This window comes from Coenobita brevimanus, chromosome 95 (genome assembly GCF_032717465.1).
Source record: "Coenobita brevimanus isolate Jiangsu-jjx chromosome 95, ASM3271746v2, whole genome shotgun sequence".
Taxonomy (NCBI): domain Eukaryota; kingdom Metazoa; phylum Arthropoda; class Malacostraca; order Decapoda; family Coenobitidae; genus Coenobita; species Coenobita brevimanus.
Genome location: NC_137048.1, coordinates 26037512 through 26055536, shown reverse-complemented (window position 1 = coordinate 26055536; position 18025 = coordinate 26037512). Strand labels below are relative to the sequence as shown.

The 18025-nt window shown below is 43.0% G+C and overlaps 1 protein-coding gene across 1 annotated transcript in view; it reads left to right on the top strand.

Moving 5' to 3' along the window:
• Positions 1-18025, top strand: part of Lztr1 (Leucine zipper like transcription regulator 1) — a 93050-nt gene that overhangs the window by 31850 nt on the left and 43175 nt on the right. The window contains exons 7-8 of the mRNA XM_080283021.1: positions 6343-6489; positions 10105-10270. Of these exons, the coding sequence (XP_080139147.1) occupies positions 6343-6489; positions 10105-10270 (313 nt within the window). The remainder of the gene's footprint in view (positions 1-6342; positions 6490-10104; positions 10271-18025) is intronic.

The window sequence follows — 18025 nt, the reverse complement described above, 5'->3', positions numbered from 1 at the left end:
TGCACCCTGTTTTCCATTGCATGTCAAGCCAGACAAGGGGACCTTAACAAGTTCTTTGAACAAGAGACCCTGGAATTTCTGCCATCCATTTCGGATATGGGCCAACTCTGGCAAGGAAGTAAGTCAGATTTACTGGAATGCCTGGAAAAGCTGTCTTTCTTGTCACATATTGCTCCTGATGCTGAGGCAAAGGTGCTCGATAGTACTGCTGTTATTCTTATGCTGAAGCCACGTTGCAGCTGCACTTTTGAAGATTACCCTACCTTGCCTCCCAAGTGGAATCTGTCAGCAGAATTGACCTTGTATGGGACAGATACTTTCCTGGAAGTCTGAAGCAGTCCACACATGATCGCAAGTTGCAGAGCGGGTCCAGTCAAAGGCAATGTTTACTTCCAGAATCGCCTATCCCAAGAAATTGGGAAAGTTTCCTCAGATTGGACCAAAACGAAGAGGAACTGTTCCAGTATTTGTGTGAGTGTGTGAGAACATACAGTGCCAATGGAAAGGTGGTTCGGAGCACACAGGGCGAGAGAATTGTTGCCAGTGATCAGAGTGCACTGCTTGATGTAGCCCTGCTACAGCCTTGCATACATGAAGAGGCAGACACACACATCATGTTGCATGTGGCACATTGTACAGAACAAGGGCTGCAAAAGTTGGCTATCTGCACAGTAGACACAGATGTGGTGGTTTTGGCTATAGGACTCTTCCACGCTTTTGGAGTAAATGAGTTGTGGATTAGTTTTGGTGTTGGTGCAAAATTTCACCATATTGCTATCCATGAAACTGTGAACAAGCTGGGCCTAAAAGCGAAGGCTTTTATGGTATTTCATGCCCTTAGTGGATGTGTCACAGTGTCAAGTTTCCTTGGTCATGGAAAGAAATCTACCTGGTTAGCTGGGTGTGTATTTCCCACTGTAACGGACGCTTTCCATACTTTATCAACAAGACACAATGATGTTGATACACATGTCCACAGTGAAATTGAGAGGTTCATCGTTGTAATGTACAGCTGGACCATGCACACAGCATAGTGAATGAAGCACAGAAGCAGTTGTTTGCGCAGGGCTTCAGAACAGTGGAACATGTTCCGCCAATGAAGACAGCATTATGTCAGCACATAAAGAGTGTACCAAGCAGGGTACATATGGGTCTCAAGCTCTAGTACCTGATCCACTTCTCCCTAGCCCTGGACTCTGGGGGTGGAGTGAAAAAGGTTCTGGATGGAAGCCATTCTGGACGGACCTACTTGATGCATCAGCATCATGCAATGAACTGGTTCGCTGTAGCTGCAGAAAAGCGTGCAGGGGATAATGTAAACGCCACTCATCCACCCTTCAGTGTACTGAACTCTGCTAATGTGGCAGTGGATGCAGTGACAATTAACCATTCTTGAGGTGAAGGCTGTGTACATTTGACTGTGTGGCCTGGGGTAGCAGGATCATGACAATGCATATATTGCCAGTGTTGTAAATTAAATATAGCTAATTTTGATTTTATCCGTGCATATTGTTGTTTAGCGTCATGTAATTCTTCTTTTTAATGCCAGAAATGGATTCCAGTGTGTTGAAAATGTATGTTTAGACACTAAGATCATGCTTTTATGGTGGCAATTAGCTGAGATACTGTAAGTTTCAAATCTTAAAGGCGGCCAACTTGAAATTCAAGATTGCGGCTGGTTGCCATGGTGATAGCAATGGGTACCTAGCTTAAAATTAATCTACATGCCATGGGCTACATCTGTGCCAGTTTCCTTACTTTTGTCAAAAAGTACACAATTCTGTCAAAATTTGGTCTATAGCCACTGTACTAAGAGATAGAAAGAGAGAGAGATTGCCCAGGTGCTTGAGGATGCGAAAGTGGATGTATGTGGAATAACTGAAACAAAATGGTGAGGAGAAAGTGTGAGAGAATGGGAGTATGGATGGGGTATATGTGCTGGAGTAGGTGAGAATGAGAGGGCAAAGGAAGGAGTATGTATAGTTGTGAGTAAAAGATGGAAGAGGAGCATAAGACAGTATGGATCAGTTGGATCAAGGATTGTGTGGGTAAAGTTGAAAGTTGGAATACAAATGTGGGCGATTGTCTGTGTGTATGCGCCAACACAAGATCGTGCTAGAAGAGTGAGAGAAGAGTTCTGGACAAATGTAGAAGTGTGCATGGAAAAGTTTGGAAGGAATGATAGAGTGTTTTTGATTGGTGATATGAATGGTAAAGTTGGGAATGTGAAGGTGGATGGAATTGTTGGTGAGTGGGGTGTGCCTGCTGAGATAGATGAGAATGGGAGTGCGTTAGTGGACATTTGTGCTGGGAGGGGGTTGTTGATAGCCAATACCCTCTTCAGGCATAAAATGATCCACAGGTATACATGGCGAGTGGTGAGAAGGGTGGGTGGTGAATTGAGTGAAAGGAAGGCAATGATTGATTATGTGTGTGTGGATGAAAGGATGCGAAGATGTATATTGGATACAAGAGTTTATAGAGGTTGGGGGAGTGGACTTTCTGACCACTACTTGGTGGTGGCCAGAGTTAAAGTTCAAGTAAGATGGAGGAATAGAAGAAGGGAAAGACGAGAGGAAGGAGTAGTTGCAAGGAGAGTGGAAAGGTTACAAGAGGATGAGAAAAAGGCAGAGTATAAGAGAGAAGTGGAGGAACGATTGGGCAAATATGAGTTGGAGCAGATGGGGGACGTGGAAGGTGTGTGTAGAATATTTACAGAAGAAGTATGTGCAGCATGTGATGTGGTGTGTGGAAGGAAGAGAAGACGGAGGGGGGTGCAAGGAACAGCGTGGTGGACTGAAGAGGTGAAACGGGCTGTGGCACAAAAGAAGAAAGCATATAATGAATGGATGAGAAATAGGGGCGTGGAAGAAGTTGAGAGGCGGAAGAGAGAGTTATATGTAGAAAGAAAGAGAGAGGTGAAAAGATTAGTAAGAGAGAGTAAGAAGAGAGTGGATGAGGAATTTGGAAGGAATTTGAGTGTAAAGTGGAGGGACTGTAAGAAAATGTTCTGGAAAGAGGTGAAAAGAGTAAGACAGGGTGGAAGTGAAGTTAGCAGGGGAGTGAAAGATAAAAATGGTAGATTACTAGTGGAGAAGGGAGAAAAAGTGAGCAGATGGAGAGAACACTTTAAGGAATTGTTGAACGTGGAGGATGGAAGTAATGCGAGTATAAGTGGCTGGGGAATGGCTGGAAGAAGAAGGGAGGTGAGAAGACAGGAAGAAATCAGTAGGATAGAAGTTGTGGAAGCAATGAAGAAAGTTAAATCAGGAAAAGCCCCAGGAATTGATGGAGTGTGTGGTGAAATGCTGAAGCATGGGGGAGAGATAGTAGTAGAATGGATGTGGAAGATGTGCAGATTGGCCTGGGAGGAAGGTAGAGTCCCGGAGGATTGGAAGTCAGGTATAATTATTCCCTTGTACAAAGGAAAAGGGGAAAAAGAAGTGTGTGGTAATCACAGGGGCATTTGTCTTCTTAGTATAATAGGAAAAGTGTATGGTAGGATACTTATTGACAGAGTTAGAGAAAGAACAGAGAAATTAGTTGGAGAAGAACAGGGAGGCTTTAGGAAGGGAAGAGGTTGTGTAGATCAGATATTCATTCTCAGATCTTTAGTGGAAAAGCTTCTAGAGAAGGGAAAGAAGTTGTATGCGGCGTTCATGGATTTGGAGAAAGCATATGACAGGGTAGATAGACTAGGATTGTGGAAAGTGTTAAGAATATATGGAATAGATGGGAAGTTGTTGAATGCTGTGAAGAGTATGTACGATGGTGCGAAGGCTGCAGTGCGTGTGGATGGTGAACTAAGTGAATTTTTCTCTTTGAAAGTTGGGTTGAAACAGGGATGTGTCATGTCTCCGTGGTTGTTCAATCTGTACATGGATGGGGTAATAAAAGAGGTACAAGGTAGGGTAGTGGATGTTGGAGTGGCCCTGGTGAGAGAGGATAATGTTTGGAAACTCCCTGTACTGTTGTTTGCAGATGATACCGTGTTGTTGAGTGAAGACGAAGGGGAGCTGCAAGGCTTGGTGGATGAGTTTGAGAGAGTGTGTAAGAAACGGAATCTAAAGGTGAATGTAGGGAAGAGTAAAGTGATGGTCTTTGAGAGAGGTGAAGTCAGTGAATGTTCAGCGAGGTTGGATGGTGAGGAATTGGAAAATGTGAGTACGTTTAAGTACTTGGGTAGTGTGATGAGTAAGGATGGAGGTTTGGAGGGTGAAGTGCTTGAAAGGGTACAGCAGGGAAGAAAGGTTGCTGGTTCTTTGAAAGCAGTGATAAGAAACAGGGAAGTGAGCATGGAAGTGAAAAAGTTACTACATGACAGTATTGTGATACCAACTCTAACGTACGGAAGTGAAGCTTGGACGTTGTTGGAAGGACACAAGTCAAGAGTGAGAGCAGTGGAAATGAGTTATTTAAGAGGAGCCTGTGGAGTCACATGGAGAGACAGGCTGACGAATGAGGATATAAAGGAGCGTTGTGGTGTTGATGTGGATGTGATAGGAAGCGTTATGAGGAACACACTGAGGTGGTTTGGCCATGTGGAGAGGATGGAGGGTCAAAGACTGACGAAGAGAGTGTATGTGAGTGAGGTGGAGGGGGAAAGAGGGAGGGGGAGGCCGAGGATGAGGTGGAGAGATGGGGTGGAGAGGTATATGAGAGAGGGGGGTGTGAGCTTGGAGCAGGGGAGTGAAATGGCGGGGGACAGGGCGACTTGGAGGCGATTTGTTCGTGGCCACCCCAAACGGGATTGAGGTGTCTGGCAATAGATAGATAGATAGACTAAGAGATAGATAGATCATCATCATCATCTAATCTTGAGCTGCCCCGTAAGGAGCGTAGGAGCCCAGGGCTAGGCATGTTGGTCCTGACATTTAAGATGAGAGTGACCAGCCACATCATCCCTGAGTGGCATTACGTGATTAGTAAACCCCAGCCACCCCTTGGATATAAACTTGCACAGGCTTAGTCCGATTGGAGCGCCTTAATTACTCACTAAACCACTAGGTGCCATATTTTGGTTATATGGTTACTACCCAGCATAGTAAATGGTTTTCTGGTGTACTGGAAACCATTTGGCTTGTCACTCAGTGTAGAGTCATCCATAGACCAAAGGAAGAGGAAAGAATGAAGGAAAAAAAGACAGAAGAGGGAGTGTAGAGTCATCCGTAGGCATAAGGAAGAAGTAAGAATGAAGGAAAGACAGAAGAGGATGGAAGGAAAGAAGGAAGGAAGAAAGGAAATGGCAATTACCTGAGAGCAGCACTATATCAAATGAGTGGATGGTAAGCGCCCCCACCTACCGTTAAAACATAATGGTAAAATGGAATAAAATCTTGGTAAAATAGAATAAAATCATATTACCGTACAGCAGCTAGAATAAAATCAGTGTCAGCACTCGTGCTTCAACCATCCCGCATCAATCTTTCCCAGGATCTCCTGCATCTAAAGAGTCACCACTACACTCCTCCTTTTCCGTGGTGAAGGGGCCATCATTACATACCCTACGAAGAGGCATGCAAGAAATAGCAAGGCCTGAAGCTGGTAGGGAACAACTACAAAAACCACCACATGCACCGCCATAACAGCTGTCTGGAAGGAGCTGTTTACTACACAGTCGCTGTGCTGGAACTGAGACTGAGGGAGGGGATCTTGAGTGGACACTGGGTAAACTACCCAGCCAGACATGATGGCACCACTGGGCTATTCCCACCCAGCCAGGCTTGAAAATGTTTGCACGGCCATAATATCCGCCCACACGCAAGCATTTGTCCGGATGTTATGGAAAAATGTACGAATAATGGTTTTGAACAGCCAGATCACAGCGTCCTGGTACTGGATTGTCTGGGTAATGGCCTTCCGGATAATTGAGAGATTACTGTAGAGGAGTTAGAGTTTGTATAGCTTCATTATTCCCTTCACTGCAAGAGAGAAATCGCTTAAACTGAATGAAATCATCCGGGGATGAACTGGTTAAAATGAAAATGACATCATCTGTCGAAGTGGTGACAGTTTCTGGACTGTAGCAGCCTCAGTACTGGAGCGAGAGACATTCAAGCAGTGACACCAGTATAACATGGTGTCTCTGCTACCTGGTTATACGAATGCCCCTCATCTCCTACCCTGTTCCTGAAAATTGGTTGGTGGACTGCTGGAAGATGATTTCAGCCATCTGTCCATAGAGTCCACATCCAGATGAGCCTAGGACCATATTGACAACAACATTAGCCCTCATTGGATCCATACACATTACCAGGGGAAAATTGGGATTAGCTATGACTCTGTTATCCCTTGTTTCATCTGCAATACAGTACTATTATTTTCCTGTCCTCTTGGTTACAGTTGGACACGCATCTCTACAGAGCACATCCTGCGAGGTGCTCCTCCACCTCCAACTCGCCGCTACGGTCATACTATGATTGCATTTGATCGACATCTCTATGTTTTTGGTGGGGCTGCAGATTCAACACTGCCAAATGATCTACACTGGTTGGTTGATATATTAGATTTATTTCTGATTCATGTCACTTACTGGTTATTTTAGTATGTTATCATAAACTGATTAATGTGAAAGTACAGTGCTGTATGCTGTGTACTGTTAGGGTAAAACGGGGTAATTTTGCCGTTAACGGTGGTTTTTGATCAGTACAAACCACCATATATGAAATTTTGACATTTTTAATGCTTTATCCATACATTCAGCCCTTCTGCTAAAGATACCTATAATCATTCTTTGTAAAAAAAAAAAAAAAAGAAAAAATGGCCTATGCCACAGATTAAAAACAAAAAAAGTGTCTTGCGGTGAAATTACCCTGCCCAACGAGGTAATTTCGTTGTGACCTATTTGCTGTTACAGTATTATGATTTATTTTTTATTGTTATAATCCCACACTACATATCATACACAATTGATTATACAGTAAAAGCTCATTTAACCAGAATGCATGGGGATTCTTCCATTCCGGATATGGAATTTTCCGGATAACCAAATGTTACTCTTCGAAATTTTCTGGGGGTCAAGCAAATGAAATAAGACCAAACTTGGCACTTTATATCATAAAGTACATTATTCAATATTAGATACAGTACAGGTAAGATACAGAGCAGGTACACTACAGTACACAAAAAAAGACAGCAAGAGAAATTGTACAGGACTGAACACAAACCAGCAAACATAACCAAAAATTATTTAAAAAAAAAAAATGAGCATATGTTACAGGCCAAAATAATTTTGAAAACTTAGCTGCATACACTACTTTATCCTGTACTGTACAGAACTAATCAAGAATTATAGGAGAACTACCAGTATCCGGAGTATTTTGGACCCCATACCCAATCGAATTTGTGTTCCGGTTATATGGATGTGCTGATGCAACAGATGCCGGTTAATCGAGCTTTTACTGTAACTAGGCTTAGGTAGCCTAGGTTACCACACAGTACGGCCTATGCCATGTGCTGTATTGGGCCAATTTTACGTCGATGGTGCCCATCATTGTTTTGCTGATTGTTTCATGGTTGGTAAGTTGGTCGGGAGGACTCCCATGGCACAAGTGCATGGCGGGTACTGTTTTGTTCTGTGTGCATGCATGCATGTGTGTGTGTGTGTGTGTGTGTGTGAACAATGCAAACAGTTCAGAACCACTTTTAACCTGAAACATGTAAATAATGGGTAAATAGATTTTTTTTTTTTTTTTTCTCCAGCTTTTATTGATGATGGAAAGGTGCAAGGAATAAATGTGTTGGGAGAGTTGAATGATTCTTTGATCACGAAGGAGGAAGTGCAGGAGGCAGTAAAGGAGATGAAAGCAGGGAAAGCTGCAGGTATGGATGGGTGTGCTGTGGAATGCTTGAAAGGTGGGGGAGCATCTATTGTTAACTGGTTAGAAAGATTGTTGAATGTGTGCTTTGTGAAAGGTATGATGTCAGTTGCCTGGGCAAGTGCTTGTGTAGTCCTGTTGTATAAAGGTAAGGGTGATATGTATGAATGTACTACCTTTAGGGGTATATGTCTGTTGAGTGTTGTAGGTAAGGTGTATGGTAGAGTGTTAATTAAGAGAGTTAAAGATGGTACAGAGAGAGTGATTGGTGATGAACAGTGTGGCTTTAGGAGAGGGAGGGGATGCATGGATCAGGTGTTTGCTGTGAGACAGGTGTGTGAAAAGTATTTAGAGAAAGGTAACGTGTTTTGGGCATTCGTGGATTTAGAGAAAGCTTATGATAGAATTGATGGGGAGGCTTTGTGGACTGTTTTAAGATTGTATGGACTTGATGGTAGGTTACTAAAAGGAGTGAAAAGTTTTTATGTAAATAGTAGAGCGTGTGTAAGAGTGGGAAATACTGTGAGTGATTGGTTTCCCGTGAGAGAGGGGCTGTGGCAGGGATGTGTGATGTTGCCTTGGTTGTTTAATATTTATGTGGATGGTGTTGTAAGGGAGGTGAATGCAAGAGTGCTAGGTGGAGGTCTGATTCTGGTGAATGTTGATGGTAGAGAGTGGAATCTGAAGCAGCTGCTGTTTGCAGATGGTACTGCACTGATGCCTGATTCAGATGAGAGATTGAGACAGTTGGTAGAGGAGTTTGGAAGGGTGTATGAAAGGAGGAAATTGAAAATAAATGAGAATAATAGTAAAGTGATGAAGTGTACAAGGTTGGTAGATGGTAGGAGGATGGATATAGTTCTGAATGATGAGTTACTTGGGGAGGTAGAGTGTTTTAAGTATTTAGAGTCACATGTTGCTGTGGATGGAAGAATAGATGCAGAAGAGTAGTTTAGAATGAATGAAGTAGGAAAGGTGCTGGGAGGAATGAAAAAAGTGTTTAGATGTCATTCGCTTAGAATGGATGTAAAGAGAAAGCTGTATGAGGGTGTTGTGGTACTGACTGCATTATATGGGGCTGAAACATGGAATATGGGTGTAGCAGAGAGGAAAAGTTTGAATGTAATGGAGATTAGGTCTCTGAGGAGTATGTGTGGAGTGACGTGTATGGATCGAGTGAGAAATGATGAAGTGCGAAGGATAACTGGAGCTGTTTGGGAGATGGCTGATCGAGTTGAGCAGAAGGTATTGCAATGGTTTGGGCATATGGAGAGAATGGATAATGAGCGATTAGTGAAAAAGAAACTAGATCTGATGTGAGAGGTGTAAGGCTGAGAGGAAGACCACGAATAGGATAGATGGACAGTGTGAAGAGAGCAATGGATGCACGAGGGATTCCAGTTGAGCAAGGAAGAGTGGCTGTATGTGATAGAAATGAATGGAGAGAAATTATGAATGAATGAATGACGACGCAGCCGTGAGGGGATATTCTCCCGCATTTGTGTGATCAGCTGATCAGGTCAGGTGCAGGTAAGGGGATGGGTCTATTATGATGTGGTAGGGGTAAACCAGCTCTGCTGTCGGGCCCTACTGCAGATATTGCTGATTGCACTGTGCAGTTGACCCTGGCACGGTGTGGTGTGGTGAGGATCTGTCCTTTCTCCCCTTTGGGGCTAAGATGCAAATGAATGTGTTTGAGTGGATGTGTAAATTGGGAGTGTCATCCTGTCTCGGCTACCTCCCTTTCCTTGGGGGAAGCAACCTAGGTATATAGATAGATAGATAGAATAAATGCTGAAAATCTTCAGTAAACAATTTAATTTCTACAACACCATTTTGTTGCACAGTGGATCAGAGCTTCACATGACCTTGTTAGGTAGGCATTCCTCTAAAACTTAAGCCCAACAGAAGCTGAATCTATGCAATAATCTGGGAGATATGAGCCTGTGAATTGGAATTAATGGTGTCTTGCCAAAATTACCTGGCAGTGAAGTTACTCTGTTTTACCTTATGAGGTAGACTTTGCATATAAAGTGTTCCTTTGTAGCAGGCTCCTACAGTGCTTACATAGCTACGTATATATGGTTTTGGTGTTCAACCATTTTATCTTACTGACTTGTTTCTTCACACTGAGTCTCTTTTCAACCACTATGTCTGTATGTTGTAAAATAATATTATTTTAGCTTCAGATAACTGCATAAAATTTTGTGTAGTTTGATGAATTCCTTCAATTTGTGAATGAATGTCATTTGTGCCTTTTCTCATGGTGTGATCTCTTTGCCGGCAGCTTTGATCTTGACAGCCAGACATGGTCAGTGATACAGCCAGCACCAGACTCCCAGGTTCCCTCTGGTCGTCTTTTTCATGCTGCTGCAGTTGTGGGTGATGCTATGTATGTCTTTGGTGGCACTGTTGACAATAATGTGCGTAGTGGAGAGATGTACAGATTCCAGGTGGGTATGAAAAATTCAGTATTATTATTACAGTAAGACTTCACTATAACGGACTAATTGGGGCCCAAGCCATTCCGAATAAAGCGAAATTCTGATAAAAGCGACATCCGTACTGCCCCCTGCTAACCTGGACTTTTTCCTATATATCAGACATTAGTCCTGATCGCATCAATGATTTTTAAACTGTTTTCATTACCATTGGAGTAGTGTACTGTATTATACCTTCACTACGATAATCAAATGACATCTGTCTATCTATGTATCCATTGCCAGACGCCTTAATCCCATAAGAGGTGGCCACAAACAAATTGCTTCCATGTCACCCTGTCCCCCGCCATTTCACTTCCCTGCTCCCAGCTCACACCATCCTTTCTCATTTACCTCTCCACACCATCCCTACATCTCATCCTTGGCCTCCATCTCACTCACATACACTTTCCTCATTAGTCTCTCACTCTCCATCCTCTTCACATGGCCAAACCACCTCAGTGTATTTCTCCTAACACTTCCTGTCACATCCACATCCACACCACAATGATCCTTCACTTCCTCATTTGCCAGTCTGTCTTTCCATGTGACTCAACATGCTCCTCTCAAATAACTCAGTTCAACAGCTCCCACTCTTGACTTTTGTCCTTCCTACAATGTCCAAGCTTCACTTCCATACGTTAGAGTTGGTATCACAGTACTGTCATGTAGTAACTTTTTCACTTCCATGCTCTCTTCCCTGTTTCTTAGCACTACTTTCAAGGAACCGGCAATCTTTCTTCCTTGTTGTACCCTTTCAAGCACTTCACCCTCCAAATTTCCATCCTTACTCATCACACTACCCAAGTACTTAAACACACTCACATTTTCCATTTCCTCCTCATCCAACATCACTGTACATTCACTGACTTCACGTCTCTCGAAGACCATCACTTTACTCTTCCCTACATTCACCTTTAAATTCCGTTTCTTACATACTTTCCCAGACTCATCCATCAAGCGTTGCAGCTCCCCTTCGTCTTCACTGGACAACACAGTATCATCTGCAAACAACAGTACAGGGAATTTATACACAGTGCCCTCTCTCTTTAGGGCTGCTCCAACATCCGCAGCCCTACCTTGTACCTCTTTTATAACCCCATCCATATACAGATTGAACAACCATGGAGACATGACACATCCCTGTTTCAATCCAACCTTCAAATAGAAAAATTCGCTTAGTTCACTATCCACACACACTGCAGCCTTAGCACCATCATACATGCTCTTCACAGCATTCAGCAACTTCCCATCTACTCCATATATTCTTAATGCTTTCCACAGTCCTTGTTTATCCACCCTGTCATATGCTTTCTCCAAATCCACGAAGGCCGCATTCAACTTCTTTCCCATCTCTAGAAACTTTTCCACTAAAGATCTAAGAATGAGTATCTGATCTACACAACCTCTTCCCTTCCTAAAACCTCCCTGTTCTTCTCCAGCTAATTCCTCTGTTATATCCCAAACTCTGTCAATAAATATCCTACCATATATTTTTCTTATTACACTAAGAAGACGAATTCCCCTGTGATTGCCACATACTTCTTTTTCCCCTTTTCCTTTGTACAGGGGAATAATTATACCTGACTTCCAATCACCCGGGACTCTAACTTCCTCCCAGGCCAATCTGCACATCTTCCACATCCATTCTACCACTGTCTCTCCCCCATGCTTCAGCATTTCACCACACATTCCATCAATTCCTGGAGCAAGGGTGTGCAAGGGACAGCATGGTGAAATAATGAGGTGAAACGAGCTGTGGAACAAAAGAAGAAGGCATATAGTGAATGGTTAGCGAGTAGAGGTAGGGGAGAAGATGAGAGAGAGAAGAGAGAGGTATATGTGAGCAGGAGAAGGGAGGTTAAGAGACTGGTAAAGGAGAATAAGAAGAAAGTGGATGAAGTGTTTGGGAGGAATCTGAGTGTGAAATGGAGGGAGAGTAAGAAATTGTTTTGGAAGGAGGTAAAGAAAGTAAGGCAGTGTGATAGGGGAAATAGTAGAGGAGTGAAAGACAGGAATAATAGATTGTTGGTGGAGAAGAGAGAGAAATTGAGGAGATGGAAAGAGCACTTTGAGGATTTGTTGAATGTAGAGAGTGAGAGCAGTGCGAGTATAAGTGGTTGGGGGAATGGCTGGGAGAAGAAGAGATGAGAGGAGGGAGGAAGAGATCAGTAGGGCATAAGTAGTGGAAGCGATGAAGAAGATTAAGTTGGGAAAGGCCCCAGGAATTGATGGAGTGTGTGGTGAAATGCATAGTTATGGGGGTGAGATTGTTGTGGAGTGGATATGGAAGTTGTGTAGATTGGCTTGGGAAGAGGGAAGGGTTCCAGATGACTGGAAATCAGGTATAATTGTTCCTTTATACAAAAGAAAAGGAGAGAGAAAAGTATGTGGTAACCATAGGGGTATTTGCCTTCTTAGTGTGACTGGAAAAATATAGGGTAGAATACTCATTGATAGGGTTAGGCATATGACAGAGGAGCTAGTTGGAGAAGAACAAGGGGGATTTAGGAAGGGAAAAGGGTGTGTAGATCAGATATTTGTTCTAAGATGTTTAGTGGAGAAGTATCTAGAGAAGGGAATGAAAGTGTATGCTGCCTTCATGCACTTGGAGAAACCTTATGACAGAATAGATAGGCGAGGTATGTGGAAGGTATTAAGAATATATGGAGTGGAGGGGAAATTGTTGAGTGCTGTGAAGAGTATGTACGAGGGAGCTAGGGCTACGGTGCGAGTGGATGGTGAACTGAGTGAGTTCTTTGATCTCAATGTGGGACTGAAACAAGGTTGTATGATGTCTCCATGGCTGTTTAATATATACATGGATGGGGTTGTAAAGAAGGTGCAAGGTAGGGCAGTGGATGTGGGGGTGGCTCTAATGAATGAGGGTGAGATTTGGAAGCTTCCAGTGTTGCTGTTTGCTGATGATACAGTATTGTTGAGTGAAGATGAATGGGAGTTGCAAGGTTTGGTGAATGAATTTGGGACAGTGTGTAGGAGGAGGAATCTGAAAGTTTATGTAAACAAAAGTAAAGTTATGGTATTTGAGAGGAATGAAGTCACAGAGTGTGCAGTGAGGTTGGATGGTGAGGATATGGAGAATGTGAGTGCATTCAAGTACTTGGGTAGTGTGATGAGTAAGGATGGAACTTTGGGGGATGAAGTGTGTGAAAGGGTACAGCAGGGAAGGAAGGTTGTTGGTACACTGAAAGCAGTGATGAGAAATAGGGAGGTGAGTATGGAAGTTAAGAAGTCACTGCTTGATAGTATTGTGATCCCTACCCTGACGTATGGAAGTGAGGCGTGGACCTTGCAAGAGGGGAACAAGTCAAGAGTGAGAGCAGTGGAAATGAGTTACTTGAGAGGAGCATGTGGAGTGACATGGAGGGACAGGTTGACGAATGAAGAAGTGAAGGAACGTTGTGAGGTGGATGTAGATGTGGTTGAGAAGATTAGGAGAAATACACTGAGGTGGTTTGGACATGTGAAGAAAATGGAGAATGAAAGACTGACTAAGAGGGTGTATGTAGGTGAGGTGGAGGGAGGGAGAGGGAGGAGTAGACCGAGGATGAGGTGGAGGGATTGAGTAGAGAGGTATATGAGGGAGGGGGGGGTGAGTTGGGGGGAGGGTAGTCAAATGGTGGGTGACAGAGCGACTTGGAGGCGTTTGTCTGCGGCCACCCTTTGCGGGATTAGGGCATCGGGCTATAGATAGATCGCTTCCACAACTTCCATCCTACTGATTTCTTCCTCTCTTCTCACATCTCTCCGTCTTCCAGCCATTCCCCAGCCACTTATACTCTCATTACTTTCATTCTCTACGTTCAACAATTCATTAAAGTGTTCTCTCCATCTACTCACTCAAATGGTATAATATACATAATAATACTGTACCGTACACTGATAGACATGTCATTTATTAACCTTATTGTGGTGAACCCAGCTGAAGTGGTCAGGCAGTGGGGAGTGCTTCTGGCTTTATTGGACTTTTTCTCATATATTGTCTAGTCGCCTATGGCGCGGACTTCTGTGCCACGGTTTCCTATGACACGGCAAGGTGCCAGACCCCCCCAAAATGAACCACACGCATAAACTGCCTATGGCAAGGGCACGGCAAGGTTTGAAATGCGCGGGCAAATTCTCCTGGCGGCGCGCTCCCCTGTTTGCAAACAAAGAAGAAGGTGACTACTTCAGCTCCGTACTACAAGTGCTCCAACTGTGGACTTTTTTTCCTCTCTTATGAGGAGGTTAAACTTCACCAAATTCATTGTGTTAAGTAATGAAACATTAAAGATTCTTTGGGTATTGTGACAAGTTTGTAGGTTTGTTTGTAAAACCGCTATGAATGGGTTAGTGAGGAAGCACCTGTCTCTGAGCTAAGACAAAGTATGATGCCTCCCATCATCATCATCACGTATATAAGAATGATTATTAATATGTTAAATGTGAGTTTTGTTGACACTTGAGCATATAAACTTTATTAAATAAACTTCTTCAATTAGTGCTTGACCAGGCAGCCTCCGCCATCTTTAATGTTTTGGTCGGTCAGCTGATCTGTGTCTACTTGGCTGAGCTTTTTTTGCTCGATCTACAGCATGTGGTAATGCCCAAATTGACACAAGGCTGATCACCCTCCCGTTTTTTTTTGCCCATTGTTACGTGTAATACATGCATTGAATGATTGCTTGATTGTGTGTGTGTGTAAAGTGGGGAAAAATGGGGAAAAGTGGGGTGAAAAGAGGGACATTGGGCGAACGTCCAGAGCCAAATTCCATTTTTCCCATAGGTTTAGTTATTTGTATGGCATGGTTTTCTATGGCACGGGCGTGGTCCAGAACCAGTTAGTCGTGCCATAGGCAACATGACTGTTTAGGAATTTAGCCCGGTAGCTCCTTCATTCTGATAAAAGCAAATTCCGGTCTATTGAAGTCCGTTATATCGAGGTTTTACTGTATTATTATTTTAAGTGTAAGTACAGCTTACAAGTATGATTTCCCTCAACCCTAAAGCATTTCAACTAATTCCCCATATCTCCCAGAGTACAGTAAAATGAAGCTACAAAATTTTGTGCCATTCATTATTACCCACAAGAATTTATGTAATACAGGTATGTTAAAAAAAGAACAACAAAAATGCATGCCACAGTCAGCAGGTGTGGATGGTAACAGATTGTTGCATCATATCTACACTCAGTTAACTCTCCAAAGCCCAGGATTGCTCTGTATGAAAGTTTGTGTGAAAAATATGTTATACTAGCCTTTACCTATTGTTTTATTTACATATTTATTTGCTTATTTGTGTTTGTGTGTGTGTGTGTGTGTGTGTGTGTGTGTGTGTGTGTGTGTGTGTGTGTGTGCATGCGTGCCCAGCTCTTGGCATAGGCTGAACAGTTTGTCCCCTGTAACCCAGCCGTCTTTCTAAATGCCACACACCATCGCGTGTCACCAATTTAGCACTGTTACCTGTTGTTCATATTGAATACATGCCAGGACTGTCTCATTCAAGACTAATGCATTAATATTAGCAGGGTTTTTATGACATGTTTATGGGTTTTGTGAAGGTCAGTACGGTACTGTAAAGAGTTGTTAACACCTGCCCTTAGCAGGGTAAGGCAGTAGAGTATTTGTTGATGTATGTCTGTGTGTGTTTGTATGTATCTCTTGCAAAATATCTCGAAAAGTTGTGGACGAATTTTCACCAAACCTTCAAGAAATGGCAGCTATGTGGATGTGCAGAAGCCTTTTACTTTTGGTGAGGATTTGATCAAAGATGACCGAATTCCAGCTGTCCCCTCACCCCCCTTGTTTTTTTTTTTGGTGAAAAGCCACAGTAAATGATGATCTAGGAAGAAAAATTAATGCAAATTTCTCTGAAAATAGGAAGTTGTTCTGGAAAGTAGAAGTGACAGCGGAAAGAAATGTGAAAGTGTGAAGGATGTAAGTGGTAGATCATTAACTCATGGGGATGAAATAAGGACCACATGGAAAGAATATTTCGAAAGCCTGATGAATGGGAACAGAGGGAGCAAAGCGGTTGTAAACATGATTGATTTTGGGGATGTGCAGAGAAGGAATGCCGTGCCAGGAATTGTGACACTCGCTCAGGTGAAGAACTCTGTGAAGCGGCTGAAAAATAGAAAAGCACCTGGGGTTGAGGAGATGTATGCAGAGATGATTAAGTGTAGTGGAGAGAGTGGAATGAAGTGCTTGTTGGAAATATGTAAGAAGGCATGGATGAGTGAAACTGTGCCTGCAGAATGGAAAAAGGCTGTGATTGTACCCTTGTACAAAAATAAAGGTGAGCAAAGTGGGTGCAAGAATTATCGTGGCATAAGTTTATTGAGTGTTGTACAGAAGGTGTATGGAAGAATTATTATAGAGAAAGTAAGAGAGATATCAGAAGTCCTACTTAGTGATGGACAGGGCAGCTTTAGGAATGGCAGAGGATGTGTGGATTAAATATTTGCAGTGAGACAGTTAGTGGACCTCATAGTCCTTGTGAGAAGGACTGTAAGACGTTTATGACATTCATGGATCTGGAAAAAGCATACTACAAAGTAGGCAGAGAAGGATTGTGGAAGGTTTTGTGCATGTTCGGTGTAGAGGGTAAGGTGTTAGGTGCCATCAGAAGTTTTTATGATGGTAGCGAAGCATGTGTAAGGGTAAATGGACATCTAAATGAATAGTTTGTGATCAGTGTGGGTGTGCAGCAAGGTTGTGTGATGTCCCCGTGGTTGTTCAATATATATATGTATGGGGTGATGAGAGAAGTAAAAACACTAGTATTGGAGAGAGGGATGGCTTTGGTAATGAATAGTGACGGATGGAATATCTCATATTTATTGTATGCTGATCATGCAGTACTACTTGCAAATACTTGACAAGAACTTGGTAGACTAGTGCAGAATTTTGCTGATGTCTGTGAGTGTCGTGCCTGGAGAGTAACTATGGAAAAGAGTAAAGTGATGGTAATCGAGAGAGAAGGCGACTCCCAGTGTGATGTTACAGTGAATGGAGAAAGACTGGAATTGGTGAGAGAGTTCAAATACCTTGGTACAGTGATAGAAAAGAGAGAGGAAAATGTGCAAAAGAAGTGGAAAGTAGAATGATGCAGGGAAGGAAAGTAGCTCATGCTATGAAGGCCTTGATAAGAAACAGAGGCTTGAGTGTTGCAGTTGCATGAGGCCTACTTGAAGGAGTGTTAGTGCCAACTTTAACATATGGATGTGAGACTATGGTGTGGCTTGAAAATAAAAAGTCATGTGTGAGAGCAGTGGAGATGGTACTGCTGAGGAATGTATGTGGAGTACAGAGAGTGGATAGGATACAAAATACAGTAAAAATCCTGTAATGCAAATGGCAGGGGACAGAGGGTCTTTCAGAATATTGATTTTTTTGGACTATTAGGAGGGACCTCTGAAAACATGAGAACTATGTACACTCACAATCACTAATTTCTGCCAGGGGGTGCCCCCTTCTTACCCCTGTATACCCAGGGAAGAGAGGAGGGGGGACGAAACAAGCTCCACCCGCCTCCACCCCAGCTCCCGACCCTCCCCCATACCCCTACCCAACTCTCCACCCCACCTGTCATTCTTAACTGGCAGTTATATCTCAAGCTGATTTCATACTTAACATTCTTGGTTCCACTACTAATACAAACATAGAACACTAGGATATGTTAGGAGTATGTAATATAACTATCAACACACTGCAGCAGGAAATTAAT